Source organism: Rana temporaria, chromosome 1, assembly GCF_905171775.1.
Source record: "Rana temporaria chromosome 1, aRanTem1.1, whole genome shotgun sequence".
NCBI classification, from domain to species: domain Eukaryota; kingdom Metazoa; phylum Chordata; class Amphibia; order Anura; family Ranidae; genus Rana; species Rana temporaria.
In genome coordinates this window covers 46,035,482-46,061,077 of record NC_053489.1, presented here as the reverse complement: position 1 = coordinate 46,061,077, position 25,596 = coordinate 46,035,482, and the positions used below count along the sequence as shown (strand labels likewise).

Genomic DNA, 25,596 nt, shown 5'->3' with positions numbered 1-25,596 from the left:
CGTAATTTGGAGCATGCGCACTGGGATACTTTCACGGACGGCGCATGCGCCGTTCGTTAGTTACGTCAATTACGTGGGGTCACGACTATTTATACAACACGCCCCCTACCAGCCTATTTTGAATTAGGCGGGCTTACGCCGGCCCATATACGCTACGCCGCCGTAACTTCAGGCACAAGTTCTTTCTGAATTCGGGACTTGCCTCAAAGTTACAGCGGCGTGGCGTATATGAGATACGCTACGCCCGCCTAAAGATAGGCATTTGTATCTGAATCTAGCCCATAGTTTTTAACTTAGATAGACTTGTAAAAAGTACCTTTTTAGTGTTGATAATGTCATCACGTTAAAAGTCAGCTATGTCTGGGCAACGTGAGGCGGAATAGATGAATTGCAGACGTCACTTCCTGTTCCTATTTGGTGTATCAAACTACAATTTCCATCAATAGAAATTATTATCTTAAAAAAGATATAAAAAGATGTAAAAATAAAAAAATGCACAAGAGGATCGGAAAGGGGGGATGGGGTGCTCGCTTGTCCCCCCCCCCCTTTCCTGGAATGCCAGGCTGCATGTTCATATGAGGGTCTAGTATGGATTTTCAGGGGGGGGCACACCATTTTGTTCCATGGCTTGGGGTTCCCCCCTTAAAACCCAAACCAGACCCAAAGGGTTTGGTATGCATTGGGGGGAGACCAGCACTCTATTATTATTATTTTTTTATGCCAGCACTTCTTTTGTTTATGTTCTGCTGTCAGCAGATAAGTCATAGTTGTTAAGGGTGTGTTGGGTGCTGGCTCTTTAAACAGAGCTCTACCCAAAAAGGGAAACTCGCCTAATTGCGTTCCCACCTTCCTCCACTGCCACATTTGGCACATTTCGGGGGGGGGGGGGGTAGAAAGGAGCGGCTACCTTGTTTTGTCATTCAGGCTGATCTCGCCGTGGCAAAGAAGTTCAGCCCCCCTCCTCCTTCCCCCCAGCTAGGCCATTCACAAAGCTTAGCCCGCTTCGTGCTTGCGCAGAAGGGAACCGGCTGTGAAGCCGCAAGTCTTCATTGCCGGTTTCCCTTACAAGAAATGGCGGCAGCAGCTCCCAAGAGCCAATTGAAAAATCGGCTGGGGTGAAAACACTACTCAACCCAGGGACAGCGAAGCGTCCCAATATTAAAAGTCAGCTACAGTATTTGCAGCAACAACTGCAGGAGCTCCTCTTTAACAACCAGCTATTCCCTGGTTGGTAAGGACACTGGCGGCTGCTGACTTTAAATACCGCTAGTTTTCACTACTAAAATACCGCACCACTTGAAGAAATAGCAAATGCGATATTTTAGTAGCGTTCTTTTTGTTAACTGAAAAAAAATATTTAAAAACATTTTGTGCTATTTTACAGCTGATCTTACATCAGTAGATACCATTTCGTAGATGGAGCCCCCTATCCTGCATACCCTACTGCACATGTAGAAATCGTGCTTTGCTTTCTGAATGGCCTGGCAGCGGGGGAAGGAGGAGGGGGGCAAACTTCTGAGTGATCTCATCGTGGCGGGATCTCTCGGAAGTGGGGGCAGATGCCTTTCAAATACAGGTACCCGCGCCCCCCGAAAGGTGCCAAATGTGACACTGGAGGGAGAGAGGAGGCAGATACGTGGAGCTTCAACTTTTGGGTGGAACTCCGCTTTAACCTATGGGGTTTTAGGGTGGGTTCACACCATCGCCGGAGGCGTTTCACAGCAGGGGTCCGGTGCGTCCTGGTTCACCATTTCCGGTCTGATTTTAGCCTGAATTTTGGGCTGAAAATGACCAAAACACGCACAACATTTTTGTACAAAACGCACCAGACCCGCTGTGGAGATATGTGAACCGACTCCATAGAAAGCCGGTCAAAATCTCCTGCTATTGCGAATTGGATGCGAGTCCAATGGCGTGAACCCAGCCTTAAAGTTTAGGTTCTTTAGTGTTAGGGGTTAAGGTGTCCATAGTCATTAGATGAGTCTTAAAAAACGAAAAAAACCTGTTGAGACTCCGGATTTATATTACAGTAAATTACATGAGCTCGCCTAATTAGGCCATACCAAGTATAAAACATCTGTAACAAATAAACACTTTATTAAATAATTCAGCAAATCTTTAAAATCCCCAAAGGCAATAAAAACTATTTTCCCAATCCCAATAAAAGAAACAAAAAGTATCTTATGATAAAAGATCAACCACAACTTACAGAGCAATTATTTTTATATTGACTTTGTTTTATTATAGAAATGAATAAATCGAAACATTCTTTCCATCGTCATATTATATAGAAAATGTAAGACTACTAAATTTGTTATTATGTGATGAAGAATGTTCGAGATATTTATATACTGTTTAGCTGCTTAAATGTTTAGCTCTTATGGATGGTGTGGATGGTAAGTACATGTAGTGCTGTGGGTGATCTTTTATAATAAACATCTTCTATCTTTTATTGGAATTGGCTAAAGGGATCTTTTTTGCATTTTGAGTTTTTATAATTAAATAATTGAATGAAGTGTTTAAATATCTTTGCAGGTGCCTTATATTTGATATACATTTTTCTAATATTAGGTGGCAGAGTCTCTAGGCCAGTGAGGGCAAACCTTGGCACTCCAGATGTTTTAGATCTACATTTCCCATGATGCTCATGCACTCTGCAGTGTAGTGGAGCATCATCGGAAATGTAGTTTCAAAACATCTGGGGTGCCAAGGTTCTCCATCACTGCTCTAGGCTTTTGGGCTGAGTTGAATGGTGATCCAGTGTCTATGCGGTAAAGCATGGCTACACCTAATGAGCATTCTTGGCATGCAAAGTGATTGGCCAGGTTAGACCCCTTTCACACTGTGCGCTCGTCACATTCGATGCCGTCGCTGCCATCTTGCTTCACCCTACCTATGCCGTGGAAGCTACCGTGCATGCGTCAAAGTCCTTTAGAGCATGCGCGGGTATCCATGGCGACAGGCATAGGCGTGCGCACATAGGGTGTATGGTGTGCCTGGGCACACTCTAATCACCCTGTACTATGCATATTCCCCCTGCTGCCTGGCTGCAGAGAAAGAGAATGGGGAATCTCTGTCCTCAGTTCCTTTCTCTGCCTCAAAAGTTAGACATCAGGGGTCTGTTTAGACCACTGATATTTCACCAAAGCCCCCAAACAGGGCTCCTAAAAAAACTAATATTAAAAAAAAAAAAAAAAAATAATAATAAAAATAAAATTGTAAAACATTTTTTATAATAATAATAATAATACAAACAAAGATAAACTACTGACACCGATCTCTGCCCTGCAGACAAAGCCCTACTGACTTGCCCACTGCCATATATGGTATATTACACACGCATGTGTGTTTGAGCTTTGGTGTGCACACCCTAATGCAATAGGCTGCGCACACCTATGGCGACAGGTAAGTATACACACTCTCTGGTTTCTCGTCGGGAAACAGGGCGACAAGAATCTCGATGAGAAAATAGAGAGCAGGATCTCTATTTTTCTCGTTGAGATTCTGGCCAGATTTCCAGAGGAGAAACCTCAAAGCCTTGTACACACGCTCGGTTTACTTGGCAAGAAAGCTCTGCCAGCAGTTTTCTTGCCGAGAAAACCGAGCGTGTGTACGAGGCTTCAGTGTCAGGAAATATTGTCAGAAGTGACTCATGTTGATAGCAGAGGAATGAAGCAGCAGAGAGAAATTACCCTTAGTGATCTGGATTGAGACAAGTACACACGTTAGAAGGATAGGCTTTGTTCATATTTGGTTTAAGGACAAAAAAATGTCCTCCTGTATAGTGTATTGGTAACAAAAAAGCTCCATTAATCTGGTCAGAAACAACCTTTTTTGGGAACCTGAAAAACAACATTACGTACAACAGTCAGAGCCATTGCAATGTACCAGTGAATGCGCAGTGGTTCATCAAATCTAATATGGAGTTTGGGTTTGGTTTTACAGCTATGGAAAGAAGCAGAAGCTTGGCAAAGACGAGATCTTACGAGAAAGCAGCGTGCTCGCAAAGCCGAAACCTCAGGGGTCAGTGTGAAATGACTGTACGGTTTCTGTCTTTCTGAAGCCTCGCAGGACATATGGTTGTTTTGAGTCAAAGCATAAGCCTGGGTTCTGTTATGACTTCCTTTGATCTTGTGATAGCATCTGATACCTGCCCACTCGTTTTCACTAGGAACCGCGCTTTAGAAAAAGCCTCAACAGCACATTGATGTGACATCTGTGTCTTGTAGTATTCATGGATTTCAGTCATGCAGAGCCTGGCATTCATTATGTATCTTATGAAGGTGCAGTCCCATACGTAAGTATAGGACGGCATGTGACAGACAGGGCGAGATGTTGCTGTCGCAGCGCTGTGTTTAGCAGTGCGGGAAGCTGTACAGGGATGACAGGTACCTGCCGTGTGGACGATTGGGGCTTTTTATAGAGCTCGTGGATGAGATTATTATCACTGGCCCGGATTCAAGTAGATTTGCGCATTTTTTACGGAGGCGCAGGGCAACGTTTTTGCCCTGCGCCCCCGCAAATTTACTGCGCTGCCCTTGATTCACGGAGCAGTAGCTCCGTAAATTGCATGGGCGCGCCGGCAAAATGCCCGGCGTAGGCGCGCGCAATTTAAATGATCCCGTAGGGGGCGGGAATCATTTAAATTAGGCGCATTCCCGCGACGAGCGTAGAGCGCATGCTCCGTCAGGAAACTTTCCCGACGTGCATTGCGGCAAATGACGTCGCAAGGACGTCATTTGCTTCAAAGTGAACGTGAATGGCGTCCAGCGCCATTCACGATTCACTTACGCAAACTACGTAAATTTCAAATTTCGCGACGCGGGAACGACGGGTATACGTAACATTGGCTGCCCCTGCTAATAGCAGGGGCAGCCTTACGCGAAAACCGCCGTACGGAAACGACGTAAATTGCGTACGCAGGGCTCGCGCAACGTTGTGAATCGGCGTTAGTATGCAATTTGCATACTATACGCTGAGCACAACGGGAGCACCACCTAGCGGCCATAGCAAGAATGCAGCCTAAGATATGCGGGCATAAGAGCCTTATGCCGCGCATATCTTAGGCTGCAGTCGGGGTAACGAGGTTCCTGAATCAGGAGCATTCGTTACGCCGGCACAAGTAAGCAATTGCGCTGCGGGCCACACTCTTTTGGGTCTTAACATGAATTCAATACTAGTGCAACAAAAAAAACAAAAACAGTGGTCGTGTCTGACCGCAGTCCTGGGTGCAGATGGGGAACTGAAAGGGGATTGCTATGTTAAAGAGAACCTGTCATCTTTGAAATATGGCATCTGCCATTTGATGACTTGCTTTTGAAGATTCAGGGTGGTTTTCCTAAGTGAGGTCATAGTGGATGGTCTAGCACTGGAACCTAATCTGGAACCTAGGTCTGGAGCCTAATAGGGAAGGGGTGGTCAGAGACTCCACCATAGACATGTGCACAGGTCTTTCCCACAAGGCCACTGAGGCCAGGCCTTGGGGCGGCAGGGAGCCAAGGGTCGGCAGTGGCATAGATTCCCCCGACGCCCGGAACATACAGTTAAGGGCGATAAGCTATGGGGGAATCCACTCACTCGTTATTTTTTATTTATATATTTATTTTTTAATTAAAGGGCCCTGGATGGCAACCACCCCCCCCTTTTTTTTTTACAAATGTTTATTTTTTATATATATTTTTTATTTCTTTTTATTAAAGGGCCCAAAGGTTTATTTTTTATTATTATTATTAAAGGGCCCAAAGGTCCCGGATTGCAACCCCCCTTTTTTGTAATTTCTTTTTATAAAAAAAATAATAATAATTTGTATGTATATATATATATATATATATATATATATATATATATATATATATATATATATATATATATATATATATATATATATATATATATATATATATATATAATTTTTTTTTTTTTTTTTTTTTTATTAAAAGGCCCAGAGGTGCCCAGGTCCCCGGATGGCTACCCTCCATTTCTTATATATATTTTTCTTTATTTCTTCTTTTTTTGTAAAAGTCACTTCTCAAGTCACGGCAGCCCCCCCCGCTTCTCAATTTCAGGCGGCAGCCCCCCCGGTTCTCTGCTCCAGGGGGCCCATTCCTGAAGCTGTGTAAGGGGCCCAATAATTCCTGATGGCTGCCCTGGTCCCTCATTAGGGTTAAGTCATTTTCTTCAGTCTCTGACCTGGTATAATTAGGCAAATAAGCTAAAAAATTGCAGATGGTCAAATAGAGATTGAGAGATTCTGACGAAAAAAAAGCTTTTGCTGTGCTTTCTATTGGACAAGCCCAGAAAGCTCAGTAAAACCAGTATCTTGGGTGTAATCCGTATGTCTAATATTAAAATTGAATATATGTGATCAAAAATAATTTAAGCTAAAATAAATGATATCATGTCCTTTAAAATAGAATTTCTGGCTCTTTGTTCTGATTAAACCGTTGTACAAAAACAACCTGCATAATTACACATAGAGCTTTTTCTTTAATTACACTTTGTGATTTTATGTGCTTTTAATTGGTTCCAGTTGCATAAAATGGTCATCAGATAAGAACAGAGTGTCCCACCTAAAATGAATGTTATCCTGTTATAGTCCTCAGTATATTTTTGACCTTCTTTTGTGTTGTGAATTTCATGATGTCAGACTGTCTAAGGTTAGCCAAGTGGGATTTTAGCTTTTTCCACTGCGTGTTGAGAAATTTGAGAGGATTTCTGTGAAAGGAAATGTGGGAGAGATGCATAGGCAGGGGCGGACTGAGCATTGAGTCACTGGGGCACTGCCCGAGGGCCCCATCAGGGTTGCCAGGCTCAGTAAAACCAGGGACAGTATGTAAAAATCTATGTTTTTTTTAGATCTGTCCCTGATATGTCCGAAACGGGCTTTTGATGTGAAAATCCCGGGATTTTAGCTGCCCCGCCTCTGCAATGCCTCCTGGCGTGGTGGCCATCTGTAAGCCCGGGGGCCCCATAATCTTCTATTGCCCGGGGGCCCCATGATTGGTCAGTCCCCCCCTGTGCATAGGATAACCTTGCTGACCTTGCACAGTGCCTGGCTGTCATGATGTTTCCATGGCTTTGTTTACTTTGTGAGGAAAGGCCCATACACACCATCAGACTTTTCGACAACACCGCTCTGACGGACCTGTTTTATCGGACAGCAGCTAGAAAACAGCGATAATAAATTATAATCACTTGCAGAATTGTGCGATAGCGATTTGTGGGGAAATTCGTCATAAAAAAATAAAAGTAATGACAGCGACAATTCTGCAACTGAGCAAATTTCAGTGATTTTGATTTGATTACATTATTGAATCATTTTTATTATAATTATATTATTATTTGTTATAATTATTTATAGTTATTTATTATATTATAATTTATAATTTTGTTTTTCAAACTTTTTCATACCCGGGATGCCTATTAGACTCTTGTTTGGTCAGATTTAAGTGAGTTATTCCTAAGAATTGCAGGACTACAATGTAAAACGCCAAATTTCCTTGCAAAATAATTGTACCGCTTTCGGCACCTAAAATCTGAAATAATCATACCGCTAGGGAGGTTAATGTGTGTTGAAGTTCGAAGCAAGTGTAAATGAGCAAAAGCAAAGCTTGTTGAAAGCTCTGCAAATTGTTTGTCAAAGCTTGCTGGAAGAAGTATGCAGGTCAGGAGTTCTGACTTCCCTGGCTGCATGATTGTTCCAGGGCTTTGACTCAGAAAGTTAAAAGGTCTACTTGCACCATTACCTCTCATCTCAGATTTAGTACCATATTTCATAATATAATAATGTATTGTATAGACTTCGGGCCAGATTCACAGAATAAGTACGCCGGAGTATCTGCTGATACTCCGGCGTACTTACAAATTTGCCGCGTCGTATCTTAATTTGTAATTCACAAACAAGATACGACGGCATTTGGCTAAGATCCGACAGGCTTACGGCTTCGTACGCCTTCGGATCTTAGGAATCAATACTTTGGCCGCCGCTGGGTGGAGATCGCGTCGTTTTCCGCGTCGGGTATGCTAATTAGCTGTTTACGGCGATCCACGAAGGTACGCGCGTTCGTTACGTCGTCGCTAGTCGGCTTTTCCCGTCGCAAAGTTACAGCTGCTATTGAGGTGGTGTAACAATAGACATCCCATGTTAAAGTATGGCCGTCGTTCCCGCGTCGAATTTCAATATTTTTTTTTTTTGCGTAAGTCGTCCGGGAATACGAAAGTACGTTACGCACGTCGCCATTGAAAACATTATGTCGGGGCGACGTCATTTCGCGCAAAGCACGGCGGGAAATTTCCAAACGGAGCATGCGCAGAACGTTCGGCGCGAGAACGCGCCTAATTTAAATGGTACACGCCCCATTTGAATTAGGCGGGCTTGCGCCGGACGGCTTTACGTTACACCGCCGTAAGTTTACACGCAGGTGCTTGGTGAATCAGGCAAACTTGCGGCGGTGTAACGTAAAGACAATACGTTACGCCGCCGCAGATCTCTGTGAATCACACCTTCGAGTAGTTTTGCCTATATTTCCATTGCATGCGACTGTCCCAGCGTTTGTCATCAGCTGATGAGCCTGCGTCCTTGTCCATAACCTTTCCCTCGTCTCCTCTGCCCGGTCTCACTAGAACACGGCTCAATGTTCCATCTTATCCCCCCCCCCACCTTCCTTTTCCGCCACACTCCTAAGAACAAATGTGTCTGATCCCAAGGATGTTCTTAAAAGAGAAATTCGCAGAATTAGGCAGTTAAACATTACGGCACAACAGGGGATGCAGCTAAGCCACGTTATTTACACCATCTTTCAGCAAATCTTACAAGCTGACATTTTGCGAGGTCCGCAGGGTTCTGTGTGTAAATAATGCAGTCCTCCCCACTGCCCGCCGTATTACAATATGGTTATAAAAGACGCGTGGCTGTCTTCCAACCTTTCCGTGGGTGGGAATGGTGACCAGGGGCTCGGTGCACTTGCTCAAGCGGTAGATCAGCTGGATGGTGAATTGCTGTTGTTTAATATTGCATTAGAAAAGTATTGTCAGTGCTACCTAATGACACTTGCTTCTTCCTTCTGCCCTTCAGAAGCTGTCATGCAGCGTGCAGGCGAGTGTGCATAGCCATCCGCCCCGGAGGTGGCTGCATGTATGTTATCCCGCTTCTTTATCTTTGCTTTGTCTTATTTGCTGAATATTGCATGTTTCATGTGGACCCGTCACTTATAAAATGCTGCAGAGGAAGAGGAGCAAGAAAAAGGCAAAGTCTGCATACACAATGAAGCCATCTGTAATTCAATTCACATTTTTATCAACTCAAAGCAACATTTCCAAATCTCAATTTGACCCGTTAAAGCTAAACACCAGGCAGATATAAAGTTTTGTATTTATTAACCACTTAAGGACCGGACCAATATGCTGCTAAATGACCCAAGGGGTTTTTACAATTCGGCACTGCGTTGCTTTAATAGACAATTGCGCGGTCGTGCGACGTGGCTCCCAAACAAAATTGGTGTCCTTTTTTCCCCACAAATAGAGCTTTCTTTTGGTGGTATTTGATCACCTCTGCGGTTTTTATTTTTTGCGCTATAAACAAAAATAGAGCGACAATTTTGAAAAAAATTCAATATTTTTTACTTTTTGCTATAATAAATATCCCCCAAAAACATATCTAAAAAAATTTTTTTCCTCAGTTTAGGCCGATACGTATTCTTCTACCTATTTTTGGTAAAAAAAAACGCAATAAGCGTTTATCGATTGGTTTGCGCAAAATTTATAGCGTTTACAAAATAGGGGATAGTTTTATTGCATTTTTATTATTTTTTTTTTTTTTTACTACTAATGGCGGCGATCAGCGTTTTTTTTTTGTGACTGCGACATTATGGCGGACACTTCGGACAATTTTTACACATTTTTGGGACCATTGTAATTTTCACAGCAAAAAATGCATTTGAATTGCATTGTTTATTGTGAAAATGACAGTTGCAGTTTGGGAGTTAACCACAGGGGGCGCTGTAGGAGTTAGGGTTCACCTAGTGTGTGTTTACAACTGTAGGGGGGTGTGGCTGTAGGACTGACGTCATCGATCGAGTCTCCCTATAAAAGGGATGACTCGATCGATGCAGCGCCACAGTGAAGCACGGGGAAGCTGTGTTTACATACGGCTCTCCCCGTTCTTCAGCTCCGGGGAGCGATCGCGACGGGGCGGCTAAAAAACGAATAGCCGCGCCGTCGTCCCGGATCGCTCCTGAAGCCACGGGGACCGCCGCAAGTACCGGGGGGGTCCCGATCGGACCCCCGGCCCACGTCTAGGCAGGCACGTACAGGTACGCCAATGTGCCTGTCCGTGCCATTCTGCTGACGTAAATGTACATGCGGCGGTCCATTTTTTATCAAAGTGGAGGTTCACCCTAAAACAATTATCTAACATTACATCCAGCATACTAACGACATGTACAGTATGCAGGTATTTTTTTTTTTTTTTCGCCGTACATACCGTTATATTGTTATTTTCCCCCCGGCTTCCGGGTTCTAATTACCGCGGGACTGGGCGTTCCTGGCATTACTGTGTGGAGTTACAGACAGAAGAACAGGAAGTGAGGATTTCTCAGAAGAAATAAGGACATTTAAAAAGCAAAATGGAAGGATGAGATAAGTGAAGGAGGACTGCACTAAGGTAAAGGGAGCTATTTAGGAAAACATTTTTTTTATATTTACAATCCCTTTAAAGTAGTAGTAATCTCTGTTTTACCATTTGTACCCACAGGCAAGCCTATAGTAAGGTTTACCTGTAGGTGCTGGGAATATCTCCTAAGCTTACACAGTTTAGTAGATAGTCAGAGTGAATGCAGCTGGTGACATTACCGGCACATACATTCTGTAGGGGTGGCATACAGTGCTGGACCTTCAGAGCATGTCCTGTAAATGGCAGCTATGATATCGAACCCCCCCCCCCCGGCCATTCATGTAGCCGGAGGAAACACATTTTTTACAAATAAATATCTGAAAATTGTGACATGCAATTGTATTCAGCCCCCTTTACTCTGATAACCCTAACGATAATCTAGTGGAACCAATTGCCTTCAGAAGTCACCTAATTAGTAAAAAGAGTCCAGGAGCTGCAGAGATCCACAGCTCAGGTGGAAGAATCTGACCACAGGACAACTATTAGTCGTGCTCTCCACAAATCTGGCCTTTATGGAAGAGTGGCAAGAAGAAAGCCATTGTTGGAAGAAAGCCATAAGAAGTCAGTTTGTAGTTTGCGAGAAGCCATGTGGGAGGAGATGCTCTGGTCAGATGAGACCAAAATTTAACTTTTTTGCCTAAAAGCAAAACACTATGTGTGGCAGAAAACTAACACTGCACATCACCCTGAACACACTGTGAAACATGGTGGTGGCAGCATCATGTTGTGGGTATGCTTTTCTTCAGCAGGGACAGGGATGCTGGTCAGAGTTGATGGGAAGATGAATGGAGCCAACTACAGGGCAATATTAGAAGAAAACCTGTTAGAGTCTGCAAAAGACTTGAGACTGGGGCGGAGGTTCACCTTCCAGCAGGGCAACGACCCTAAACATACAGCCAGAGCTACAATGGAATGGTTTAGATCAAAGCATACTCATGAGTTAGAATGGCCCAGTCAAAGTCCAGACCTAAATCCAATTGAGAATCTGTGGCAAGACTTAAAAATTGCTGATCACAGACGCTCTCCATCCAATCTGATAGAGCTTGAACTATTTTGCAAAGAAGAATGGGCAAAAATGTCACTCTCTAGATGTGCAAAGCTGGTAGAAACATCCCCAAAAAGACTTGCAGCTGTAATTACTGTGAAAGGAGGTTCTACAAATTATTGACTCAGGGGGGCTGAATACAAATGTACCCCCCACTTTTCACATGTTTATTTGTAAAAAATGTTGAAAACCATTTATCATTTTCCTTCCACTTCACAATTATCACAATTGCCTGATTGTGCAATGTGGCATAGGGAGTCTGAACAAGATTACAAACCCTAGATACAGCAGTTTAGATATCTATATCTGGGGCATGAAGATCATAGTAGTACCAATAATAGTATTTATAAACAAGGTATTGGATTGATTACCATATCCTTTTGGCAAAACCTCCAACGTGGCCCTTATTTAAAAAAAAAAAAGAAGAAATTAGTAATCCATCAGAAAAAGAGATGCAGGTAGTACTGTAAATTGTGGTAACGTTTACGGAAATCCTTACAACACTTGCTTTGGGCTTGCTTTTTGGTAAAAAAAGTTTACACTGAGAAGCTACCAACTGTGTTGCTCGCTAAGGAGTCCGTGTTCAGTCACAATCCAAGATGGATAATGCTTAAAGTGGAGGTTCACCCGGAAATGTTAATTTTTAACATTAGATTGAGGCTCATTTTGTCAAGGGGAATCAGGTGTTTTTTTAAAAACGAAGCAGTACTTACCGTTTTAGAGAGCGATCTTCTCCGCCGCTTCCGGGTATGGGCTGCGGGATTGGGCGTTCCTATTTGATTGACAGGATTTCCGTCAGGCTTCCGACGGTCGCATCTATCGCGTCACGATTTTCCGAAAGTAGCCGAACGTCGGTGCGCAGGCGCCGTATAGAGCTGCACCGACGTTCGGCTTCTTTCGGCTACTCGTGACGCGATGTATGCGACCGTCGGAAGACTGTCTATCAAATAGGAACGCCCAGTCCCGAAGACCATACCCGGAAGCGGCGGAGAAGATCGCTCTCTAAAACGGTAAGTACTGCTTCGTTTTGAAAAAAAACTACCCGATTCCCCTTGACAAAATGAGCATTAATCTAATGTTAAACAATTTTTTTTCGGGTGAACTCCCGCTTTAATTGACAAGGAAAAAGTGAATACAATTCCACTAATGCCTGATATTAGTTGAGGGAACTCGTTCTCATGTTAGCCTGCGTTGGAGATTATTTCTGAAGAGCAATCAGACCTAACCCTAGCAATCAGACCTAACCCTAGAATCAGCTCTTAAAGGGTAAGCTCACAAATAATAAAAAAGGTGAACTGACCGCAAAAATCCTGGCCACACCTCTGGACCCACGTGCAAATAGTGGCTGTGATGCCACGTACTGCCAGTGCAGCATTCCATACATTGCAATCCACAGCCCTGGAGTTCGTATCAATATTAATGCTCACAAAAGCTGATTGGTCAGTTTAGACACGCGGCCATGCTGACCAATCAGAAGTGTATCGTGGACAACAGTTCTATCTATTTTCATCTAAAAATAGCCTGGACTTCCACTTTCATCTATACATGGGCCTTCACACCTCATAAAAAAAATAAAAAAAAAAGACTTTCATTCCCTGCTTCCTTATCTGCAGCAAGTGACAGCTCCACATTGATCTACCAATTCTTTATGTGTTTCTGTGCATGCTTTTATGTTCATATTATGTGTTGTTTTAAAATGCAAGTACTAATAATAGAGATACTTTTTTTTTTTCCAATAATGAAACATTGTCATTCTGTCATTTTTGTCTATGAGGAACTGAAAGTTTGTCTGTTATACTTTGCTGTTTCCTATAAGTACCCAGGGGACTGGGAAAATTCTCCTGCAATGTTTCTGTCATATCAGTCTTTTTTTTTTATTTTTACGTAGCAGAGGCGTGTAGTGAACACTACGAAAAGTTCATTACTAAGTTCTTATGCCGCGTACACACGATCATTTTTTGGCATGAAAAAAACATAGGGCCAGATTCTCGTACATCCGCGTATCTTTGCGCGGGCGTAACGTATCCGATTTACGTTACGCCTCCGCAACTTAGACGGGCAAGTGCAGTATTCTCAAAGCACTTGCTCCGTAAGTTGCGGCGGCGTAGCGTAAATGGGGCCAGCGTAATCTCGCGTAATTCAAATGTGGAAGGGGGGGCGTGTTTTATGCTAATGTATGATGACCTGACGTGATTAACGTGTTTTACGAACGGCGCATGCGCCATCCGTGTACATATCCCAGAGTGCATTGCTCTCAAGTACGGCGCAACGACGTATTGGTTTCGACGTGAACGTAAATTACGTCCAGCCCTTTTCGCGAACGACTTACGCAAACGACGTAAAATATTCAAATTTCGAAGCGGGAACGACGTCCATACTTAACATTGGCTGCGCCTCCTAATAGCAGGAGCAACGTTACGCCGAAAAAGCCTAACGTAAACGACGTAAATAAATTGCAACGGGCGTACGTACTTTTGTGAATCGGCATATCTAGGTAATTAGCATATTCTACGCCGACAACAACGGAAGCGCCCCTAGCGGCCAGCGTCAGAATGCACCCTAAGATACGACGGCGTAAGAGACTTATGCCAGTCGTATCTTAGGCTAATGTCGGCGTATCTTGCTTTCTGAATACAGAAAGTAGATACGCCGGCGCAGATTTGAATTTACGCGGCGTATCTATGGATACGCCGGCGTAAATTCTCTCTGAATCCACCCCATAGTTTTTAAAAAAACATCATTTAAAATGATGGTGTGTGGGCTTCACATCATTTTTCAGGTTCTGAAAAACGACAAAAAAAAAATTCGAACATGCTGCATTTTTTAACATCGTTTTAAACAATGTCGTTTTTCGGGTTGTAATGATCGTGTGGGGGCTAAAACGACGTTAAAAACCTGTGCATGCTCAGAAGCAAATTATGCGACGGGAGCGCTCGTTCTGGTAAAACTACCGCTCATAATGGAGTAAGCACATTCATCACGCTGTAACAGACAGAAAAGCGCGAATCGTCTTTTACAAACACTAAATCAGCTAAAGCAGCCCAAGGGTGGTGTCATCCGCATGGAACTTCCCCTTTAGGGTGCCGTCGTACGTGTTGTACGTCACCACGCTTTGCTAGAGCATTTTTTAAAAACAATGGTGTGTGGGCAACGTCGTTTTAATGATGAAGTTGGAAAAACTTTGGGGTTTTTTTCATGCCGAAAAATGATCGTTTGTACACGGCATCAGATTTCCTTTTGTTGGAACTTTGAGTTGCATACTGAAGAAAGTTATACAGAGTCCTTTTTTTAAATAGCCTTTCTCAACCTTTTTTTACCCCAAAGAAATCCTTAAATTATTACAGGTCTCGGCAATCCCTGCTAAAAAATCCTAATACCGTATATACTCGAGTATAAGCCGAGTTTTTCAGCAAATTTTTTTGGTGCTGAAAATGCCCCCCTCAGCTTATACTCGAGTCACCATTTTGTGCCTGATCTCCTGGACTTTGGGGACCCAGTACCGGCCGGTCGTAGGTCCCCTGGACCCCAAACTTGGCGCACATATAGCCCCACTCTTCCCACAAGTGTGCAAAGTTTGTTGTCCGGGGGACCTTACGGCACGGGAGCACCGATTTTTTGGTTTTTCGACAACCCTTCTATATACTCCCATGTTGAACCATGTGCCCATGCCTCAACAGTGAGGCATGGGCACAGTGAGGCATGGGCACAGTGAGGCGTGCACATGGACACAGTAAGGTACAGTGAGGCATGCAGATGGACACCCTATGCTTATACTCGAGTCAATACGTTTTCACATTTAAAATTAGGTGCCTCGGCTTATATTCGGCTTTTACTCAAGTATACACGGTGATCTATCTGTAAAAAAAAATAAAAAATACATTGATAAATATATTCAAAGAATAAAAAATGTGACATACCCAGAGTATTTGACACCCAAGGTAACCCATTTGTAACATTCCCTGGCCTATATGATAAGATGATCTGCAGTGAAATTTACAAAATGAAAACATCGATGGTCAGTGGAGAAAAGCCCGCTTTCAACTGGTGGTCAGTGAAGGGGCCCTTGACATAGTGGCGAGCAGGAGAGGCGTACCCTTACATGGGTGGTCATTAAAAATTACTTTTTACAATGACATTGTACTTCCTTACAATTAAGGTCAGTGAGAAAGGTGACCACTTACATCTACTGTCTGTGAGAGGAAGACTGGAGGTCAATTGGAAGAATGGACCATTTCATTGGTGATCACTGGGAATATTACCACCCAGCTAAAAAATAAATCTCTGGAGCCAGGCCACTGGCTCATTAAGTTACGTTGGCCTGTTCAGATGATAGGTCATTCAGCCGCTTCCTAACCGCTTGCCGACTGCCTCACGCACATTTATGGCGGCAGAATGGCCTGGGCAGGCAAAGCAACATATCTATATCTACCTGCCCCCTAGCGGACACGCGCGCGCCCACCGCTGTCTCCGTGACCGTGTCCGCGGGAACCGTGTACGCGGGAACCGCGGACTCGATGTCCGCCGGTGTCCCGTGATCGGGTCACGGAACGGCAGAACGGGGGGATGCCTTTGTAATGGTGAGCAGCGATCAGTGACATGTCACAGTAAGCCACGCTCCCTAACAGTTAGAATCACCCCCTAGGACACACTTAACCCCTCCCCCCCTTACTGGTTAACCCCTTCCCTGCCAGTCACATTTATACAGTAATCAGTGCATTTTTAGAGCACTGATAGCTGTATAAATGTGAATGGTCCCAAAATAGCGTCAAAAGTGTCCGATGTGTCCGCCATAATGTTGCAGTCATGATAAAAATTGCCATACCAAAAGTAAAAAAAAAACAAGTAAAAAATAAATTAAGAATAAAAATGCCCTATTTTGTAGACGCTATGGGCCAGATTGATAGAGAACTGCGGTGGCGTAACGTATCGTCTTTAAGTTACACCGCCGTAAGTTTTCCTCGTAAGTGCTTGATTCACAAAGCACTTGAGTATAAACTTGCGGCGGAGTAACATAAAGACGTCCGGTGCAAGACCGCCTAATTCAAATGGGGTGTGTACCATTTAAATTAGGCGCGCTCCCGCGCCGAACGTTCTGCGCATGCTCCGTTAGGAAATTTCCCGACGTGCTTTGCGCGAAATTACGGCGCCCCGACGTGTTTGTGAATGGCGACGTGCGTAACGTACTTACGCCAAAAAAAAAAAAAAATTCAAATTCGACGCAGGAATGACGGCCATACTTTAACATGGCTGGTGTAAAGTTAAGCCATGAAAAAGCTGGCTTAACTTTGCGACGGGAAAAAAACGGCGTAATGCACGCGAGTAGCTTCGTGGATCGCCGTAAAAGCTAATTTGCATACCCGACGCTGGAAAACGACACGAACTCCACCCAGCGGTGGCCGAAGTATTGCAGCCTAAGATCCGAAGGCGTACGAAGCCGTAAGCCTGTCGGATCTTAGCCAAATGCCGTCGTATCTTGTTTGTGAATCACAAATTAAGATACGACGCGGCAAATTCGAAAAAAAGCCGGAGTATCAGCAGATACTCCGGCGTATTTCTTCTGTGAATCTGGCCCTATAACTTTTGCGTAAACCAATCAATATACACTTATTGTGATTGTTTTTACCAAAAGAATACATGTTGACCTAAACTGATGAAGACATTTTTATTAATGTTTTTAAATTGTGGGTATTTATTATAGCAAAAGAATTAAAATTCTATATTTTTTTCAAAATTGTCAGTCTTTTTTTTGTTTATAGCGATAAAAATAAAAACCGTAGAGGTGAATAAATACCACCATAAGAAAGCTCTATTGGTAGGGAAAAAAGGACGTAATTTTTGTTTGGGTACAACTTCACATGACCGCCCAATTGTCAGTTAAAGCCACACAGTGTCGTTTTACAAAAAATGACCTGGTCATTAAGGGGGCAAATCTTCCGTTCCTTTAGTGGTTAAATTGTACATTTTAGAGGTCTATATATCAGATCAAAAAGTGTAATAATTGAGGAGGAAAGATGGACAAGAGTTATTTGGTTTTAATCCAATGATAATTTTTCCATATGAGGGAAACTTGGGAACTAAGCAACCAAGAAGCTGGCTGGTACTTTTATTAAACTTTTATTCAATTTACAGTATGGGGTTGGGTTGCAGGTTTCTGGCTGCTTGAAGTGCAAGCTATTCATAGTAATTTAGCTGTGCTTTGAGATGAACCTGTGCTTTGGCAATGCAAGGCAAAGCAACAGGTTCAGTTTAATTGCAGTGAAAGGATATCCCTGTCAGGGAGGGTAGGGTCCCATCTAGACTAAGCTCCAACTTGGAGGTAAACAAATTGTCAGGGAGCAAAGGGAAGGTATGAATTTTTTTTTTTTTTTACAATTTCTTAAATACCGTATATACTTGCGTATAAGCCGAGTTTTTCAGCACATTTTTTTCCCCGAAAATTGCCCCCCTCGGGTTATACTCGAGTCACTTTTTGCGCCTGATTTCCTGGACTTTGGGAACTCGGTACCGGCTGGCGGTAGGTCCCCTGGACCCCAAACTGGCACACATATAGCCCAACTTCTCCTCTATAAGTGTGCAAAGTTTGGAGTCTGTGGGACCTACGGCCGGGGAGCACCGATTTTTCAAAGCCGGGCACCCCTTCTATATACTCCCATGTTAAATGTAAGTCTAGTCATGGGCACAGTGAGGCATGGGCACTGTAAGGCATGGACACAGTGAGGCACAGTGAGGCATGTGCAAAGTGAGGCATGTGCACAGTGAGGCATGGACACAGTGAGGCATGTGCACAATGAGGCATGGACACAGTGAGGCATGTGCACAGTGAGGCATGGACACAGTGAGGCATGTGCACAGTGAGGCATGGACACAGTGAGGCACGGGCACAGTGAGGCAAAGTGAGGCACAGTGAGGCATGGACACAGTGAGGCATGGGCACAGTGAGGCATGGACACAGTTGGACCAAAGTAGTGCAGGGAGTACTTTGAAGTCGGCAGGACTTGAAGTCGTACTAATATGAATGGTTGTCATTGGAAATCATGGGGAACGACTTGTCATGCTACTTTGCCATCACAAATCGTGGAACAAGTCATACAAGTGTGAAAGGGGCCTTAGGGGTTTTTCAAACTTAGGGATAATTTACAAATTGCACTCTTTTAAGTAGTTGGATGCTGTAGGATGAGATATCCATGTAATCCATGTATCCAATTCCTTTTGAATGTGTTAGGCCTCGTACACACGACCGAACATGTCCGCTGAAACTGGTCCGGCGGACCAGTTTCCGCGGACATGTTCGGTCGTGTGTACGGCCGACCGGACAATTTTCCGGCGAATCGGACAGGTTTCCAGCGGACAAATGTTTCTTAGCATGCTAAGAAACATGTCCGCTGGAAGCCTGTCCGTCGGACATGTTCGGTCGTCTGTACGACTCACCGGACATGTCCGCTCGGCCGAAAGCCCTCGCATGCGTCAAAGTGATTCAACGCATGCGTGGAAGCATTGACCTTCCAGGGTCGCGCACGTCGCCACGTCATCGTCGCGTATCCTGTCCGCGGGAAATTTGGTCTGATGGTGTGTACAGCCATCAGACCAAATGATCCCAGCGGACATGTCTGATGAAAACGGTCCGCGGACCATTTTCATTGGACATATCCGGTCATGTGTGCGAGGCCTAAGTGGAGTAGTTTCTATAAGCAAGCATAAGTTCGTACTGAGCTTGGATTTTTATACAGGAGTTTATTTTAAGGGTTTAATAATGGTTGAGCACACTGCTTACTAATATTAGTTCATCAAGGAAAAAGATGTTTATATTATTGATCCTTACCCTATACATGCAAAACGTCTGGGGAGTTCATTGTTGCAGAGTGCAGAGTGTTGGACCATATCAGCCATCAACAAAAGTAAAGGGTTGGATTTGGGGTGATACAGTTTCTTGGCTAACTGAAAGGATGGTTGTGCAAGCTTTCAAAGCATTCTGGCCTCTTCAAGCAATAAGCAAGATATCAGTGTGCTTTCAAAACTTGCACTAAAATCTTTTTAGTTAGCCAATAAATAGGATCACCCTAAAGGCCCACACACACACGATAAGAAAGTAGTCTGAAAATTTCTCTATGGGGCACAATCAGTCTATTTCAGTGATGGTGAACCTTGACACCCCAGATGTTTTGGAACTACATTTCCCATGATGCTTATGCACGCTGTAGTGTAGTTGAGCATCATGGGAAATGTTGTTCCAAAACATCTGGGGTGTCAAGGTTCGCCATCACTGGTCTATTTCAACAACAAAAACCATAGGTGCAAGCTAGAATTTTTTTCATTGTACATGAGCACAAAATCCGATTTTCGTTTAACAAGTACAGTTTTTATCTGAAAAAAATCGGAAGAGCAAGACTATGCATGCTTGGAAACGATAGAATACATTACAATACTATTCAACGCATTACATCACTTGTATTCTATTGTATGAGAATTTTTATGTCGAGTAACCTTTTTATTTATGATATAAGACTAGCATGCAAAAAAAAAAAAAACACAGGCGATCATTTATCCGATATTCTCACTGTGTGTACAAGGTCCAAACTTTTTACTTGAATTACCGTATTTGCCTAGGTATAAGACGACTGGGCGTATAAGACGACCCCCTAATTTTCCAGGAAAAATGTTGGTTTTGGGATATACTTGCCATATAAGACTACCCCCTTCCTACTAGTCTTTCTGGAAGCTGAGGGGTAGCCAGAACAACCGCTGACAGGAACAACCGCTGACAGAAACAGGCTTTTTTCAGATCTCACTGTGCCATTACATTACATGCCCCCACTGTGCCATCACTTGCCGCCACTGTGCCATCACTTTCCCCCACTGTGCCATCACTTGCCCCCACTGTGCCATCACTTGCCCCCACTGTGCCATCACTTGCCCCCACTGTGCCATCACTTGCCCCCACTGTGCCATCACTTTCCCCCACTGTGCCAACAGTGCCATCACTCACGTTTTGCTGATTTGTTTCCAGGCCGGTGACAGTCTCCGTGCTGCGAGCGTCTATGATTTGAAAGCCGCACTTTCTTCTCAGCGTGTCCTGTGATAGGCGGAACACAAATTTTCCCAGCAGCGCCTCTGTTCTGTGTTCCGCCTATCACGGACGTCCTCTCGTCCGAGGATGTGAAGGCATCTGTGATAGGAGGAACACAGAACAGAGGCGCTGCTGGGAAGATTTGTGTTCCGCCTATCACAGGACACGCTGAGAAGAAGGAGCAGCTTTTAAATCATTGACGCTCGCAGCAGACGGAGACTGTCACCGGCGTATAAGACGACCCCCGACTTTGGATGCATTTTTTTGCATCCAAAAAGTCGTCGTATACGCCGGAAAATACGGTAATGGTTTGCAAACTGGTGGCATATATATACTGTGTGTGTCTATATATATATATATATAGATATACTGTATATATAGATAGATATAGATATCTATATATAAATATATAGATATCTATATATATAGATATCTATACATATATATATATATATATATATATATATATATATATATATATATATATATATATATAGATATAGATATATATATACACAATAGGGGCTTCCTGATTGGCTGGGAGGAGAATGAGGAAGACAATAGCGAATATCAATTCACTGTTGTCACATAAGTGGGTGTGCTTAGGGTGCAGTGCTCTGCGTCCTGAGCCCACCCTTTTTTTAAGCCTATTAGAGCCTCTGGCTTTAATCAAAAAACATTGGAATCCATACGTCTGGCACCCCTAATGTAGATTAGGGGGCCGGACACATGAATGGGGGGCAGCGCCCCTGCGCCACTTATGGAGCGGCTGCCACTGGTCTGCTGTATACAAATTTTGGAGGAGGGATTCACAGCCAAGCCTACAGTATGCAAACAATGGCAACTTGAAGTGAAATGCAACTTATTGTTCAAGCTGCTTTGGGGGAATAGAAGTTTCACTGGTAGGGATATATCACACTGGGGATTAATTGTTGCTACAGATCACTAATGCCAGCAATTAACTGCAATATTTATCTAGATATATAATCACTAGAGCTGTTGCCAATTTTATTTTTTTTTTTTTTACTAAGAAGCTGTTTTTTCAGCTACTGGTCATACTCATTTGACATAATAACCTTTGTTACCGCTTCAACAAATCACTCTCCTCTATTTAAGCTGTAGAGGTGAACGCAAACTGATTGTCACTGGCGATTTTGTCGCTGACATGAAACGCTTCAAAAAACCTCTTAACGTATTAGAGACAATTGCCAAAAGGTGAAAGGGAATCTCACCAGCAGGAAAAAGTAAGGGCAATAGTACAGAGCTACAAATCCATGTAAAATTAGCTAGTTAGGAATTCCATAGAAAATTATTCTGATTTCTTAATCATTCATTAAGGGAATGCGGCTTGAAGGAGATTGGACACTTGCATTTTCTGCAATCACTTGTTAACAAGCGAGCGGATTCCCCCACAACTTACCACCCTTAACTGTATGTTTTGGGCGTCAGGGGACTCCATGCTGCTGCCGCCCCTTGGCGCCCTGCCGCCCCAAGGCCTGGCCTCGGTGGGCTTGTGGGAAATCCGGGCCTGACGGCACTATAAAGGGGAAGTTCCATTCTCCTTTGGGCTGCTTTAGCTGATTCCGTGTTAGTAAAAGACCATTTGCGCTTTTCTGTCTGTTACAGCGTGATGAATGTGCTTACTCTATTATGAACGGTAGTTTTACCAGAACGAGCGCTCCCGTCTCATAACTTGCTTTTGAGCATGCGCAGGTTTTTTTCGTAGTTTTAGCCCACACACGATAATTTTTTACAACCCGAAAAACGACGTTAAAAAATGCAGCATGTTCGAATTTTTTTTTTGTCGTTTTTCAGAACCTGAAAAATGATGTGAAGCCCACACACGATCATTTTAAATGACGTTTTTGAAAAACTACGTTTTTTCATGCTGAAAAATGATCGTGTGTACGCGGCATACCAGTTGTTTTACCTGTCATCAGGGGCAGCTTTAACATGAAACAGCATCTATGTACAGCACCTTGCTGGCCCCTTCTACCAGCCATGGTCTGCCTGCATTGTATAGAAAGATGAGAGACAGAGTAGAAATCAGGAAAGGTAAAATATATGCTGACCAAACTTCATGGACAGTTTATGTAGGCAGTGTGAAAAGGGTTACATTTTTTTTATTTTTTTTAAAGGGTGAGATTGAATTATAATTCCAGGCATTTACATGTTATACATAGTTACTTTGGGCCTGATCCTCAAAAGGCATACGCCGGCGTATCTACTGATACGCCGTCATATCCCTGTTTCTATCTTTGGAACTGATCCACAGAATCAGTTTTCCATAGTTAGGCAGAAGATCCGACATGTGTAAGGGACTTACACTGTCGGATCTTAGGATGCAGTACCGCATCCGCCGCTGGGGGCATTTCTCGTTGAAATGCCACTTCGGGTATGCAAATTAGCACTTACAGAGATCCACGAAGCGGTTTCCCTTCGTGAAGTCTCCGTAAATTGTTAGTTTGCAAACGCAAAGATAGGGTACCTTTTACAAAGTGTAAAGTTAGTACACCTTGTAAAAGTATACCCTTCTTTCCCGCGACGCTGTCAAATCTTTTTTAAAAAAACAAATTTTCCCGCCGCATCTCTTTTTTTTCCCGACGCAACTTTTTTTACCCGGCGCGATTCACAAAACTTGGCGCAACGTAACTTCGCGCAAAGCACGTCGGGGAAAATCGCGTCGAGGGCATGCGCAGTACGTCCGGCGCGGGAGAGCGCCTAATTTAAATGGGACTCACCAAATTAGATTGGGCCCGCCTTGCGCCGGACAGATTTAAGTTACACCGCTGAAAATTTCTAGGTAAGTGCTTTGTGGATCGGGCACTTAGGTAGAGATTTTGCGGCTGTGTAACTTAAATAGGAAAAGTTAAGTTACGGCCGCTCGTTGTGGATCTGGCCCTTTGTTCCAGTTTGGACCAATGTAAATACATACCTGGCCGATGCCAATGGAAGTAGACACCACTACTCCAGGCATCTACACTTGCTTATGAGTTCCATGCTGACCAGCCGGTCAAATGCCTTGCGAATACAGAAGAATACTTTACATTTTCTGAATGAATGCAGAGCGTTCTCTGATTGGATGAGGTGAAGAGCATGACATCACTGTCCCACCCCTCCACCTTGTCTAATCAGTGAAAGCTTTGCATTCATTGAGATGATGCAAAGTTTTTGTTTTAAAATGTATCCAGTATATGGCAGAGGTTATCTTTACAGACAACTACATGTCAAAATGATCATTAGACCCAAATTAGAGGCAGCTGAAGTACAGAAATTTGCACTTTTTATGTACCCATCTTGGCTCCACACATTTTCACTTATTAAGCCTCACTATTGGTCAGTGGGGCCCCATATCATGTTAAATGATCCTCAGGGGCCGGATTCAGAAAGAAGATATGACGGCGTATCTCCTGATACGCCGTCGCATCTCTGAGTCCGGCCGTCGTATCTATGCGCCTGATTCATAGAATATGCCTAAGATCCGACAGGTGTAAGTGACTTACACCGTCGGATCTTAGGCTGCAATTCCAGGCCGGCCGCTAGGTGGCGCTTCCATATCCATATCTTTTACGTGTCCAATATGCAAATGAGCATTTACGCCGATTCAGAAACGAACGACCGCCCGGCGTTTTTTTTTTACGTCGTTTGCGTTCGGCTTTTTCCGGCGGCGTATCCTATGTTAAGTATGGCCATCGTTCCCGCGCCGAGTTTTGAATTTTTTACGTCGTTTGCGTAAGTCGTTTGCGAATACGGCCTGACGTAATTTACGCTAACGTCGAAAGCAATGACGTCCTTGCGACGTCATTTGGAGCAATGCACGCTGGGAAAATTTGCGGACGGCGAATGCGCTGTTCGATCTGCGCGGGGACGCACCTGATTTAAATAGTACACTCCCCCTAGCCGCGGAATTTGAATTCCGCCAGGGGATTTACGTTACGCCGCCGCAACTTTAGAGGCAAGTGCTTTCTGAATAAAGCACTTGCCTCAAAAAATAGCAGCGGCGTAACGTGAATCAGATAGGTTACGCGGATCTAAAGATCCGCTAACCTATCTGAATCTAGCCCCAGGAGTTTTGGGAGGTGGGTGGAGTAGGGGCCAAGCTTGAATGTTACAGGAATAGTTGAGATTCTGCATTCAACTTCAACTGCCATAACGTCCTCTGTATGTAGGCGAGGGGGATACTTTTACTAATATGTTTGCATGTTTATAGATATATTTGTGTGCATGCCTTTATTTTTATATAGGAACCTTAACCTGCATGCTTTCATTATAATTTATGTAAAACATGGACAAATCCATACTTCAATTAGGAGCTATTCAGTCCAATCTTGTTACTAGCCAATCATTTTAAGAAGCTGGGAAACAGTCTTCAAAATTTAGGTGGTTGCTATATATATTTTTGAGGTTATTGGCTTTCCTGATTCCTGGGGTTTGTCCAGCCTTCCATGTGTCTCCCATAATGGGTTTGATCTTGTGCATGATACGTAGAAGGTGAGATCAATTGAATACTAAAGGCTGCTTGGGGCCAATTAGCATAAATACTCTTAGGTCAAAGAGATTGTTGGCTGGCTCAACGTATTAGACCTAGATGGTTTTGTTACCCTTACATTACCTCATCTGATTTGTGGGGCTTGTCCCTATTGTTTTTATATCTGTAATTTTGTATGTAAATAAATCTTGTTTTATACCTATTCATGGTTTCCTATCAGTGCCTCGAAAGTCCCAACCAACAGCCTCTTGACCTAAGAGTATTTATGCTAATTGGCCCCAAGCAGCCTTTAGTCTGTATTCAATTGGTCTCACTTTCTACAAACTAAA

At 43.6% G+C, this 25,596-nt stretch overlaps 1 protein-coding gene across 12 annotated transcripts in view; it reads left to right on the top strand.

The window, feature by feature from the left end:
- The window catches only part of TCF4 (transcription factor 4), a 627,840-nt gene that overhangs the window by 163,039 nt on the left and 439,205 nt on the right, over positions 1-25,596 (top strand). For 9 of the 12 annotated variants that reach the window (XM_040337356.1, XM_040337364.1, XM_040337334.1 and 6 more), the window contains exon 4: positions 9,074-9,133. The exons of the other annotated variants lie outside the window; for them this stretch is intronic. In XM_040337356.1, the coding sequence (XP_040193290.1) occupies positions 9,074-9,133 (60 nt within the window). The remainder of the gene's footprint in view (positions 1-9,073; positions 9,134-25,596) is intronic. 12 annotated transcript variants of the gene reach the window in all.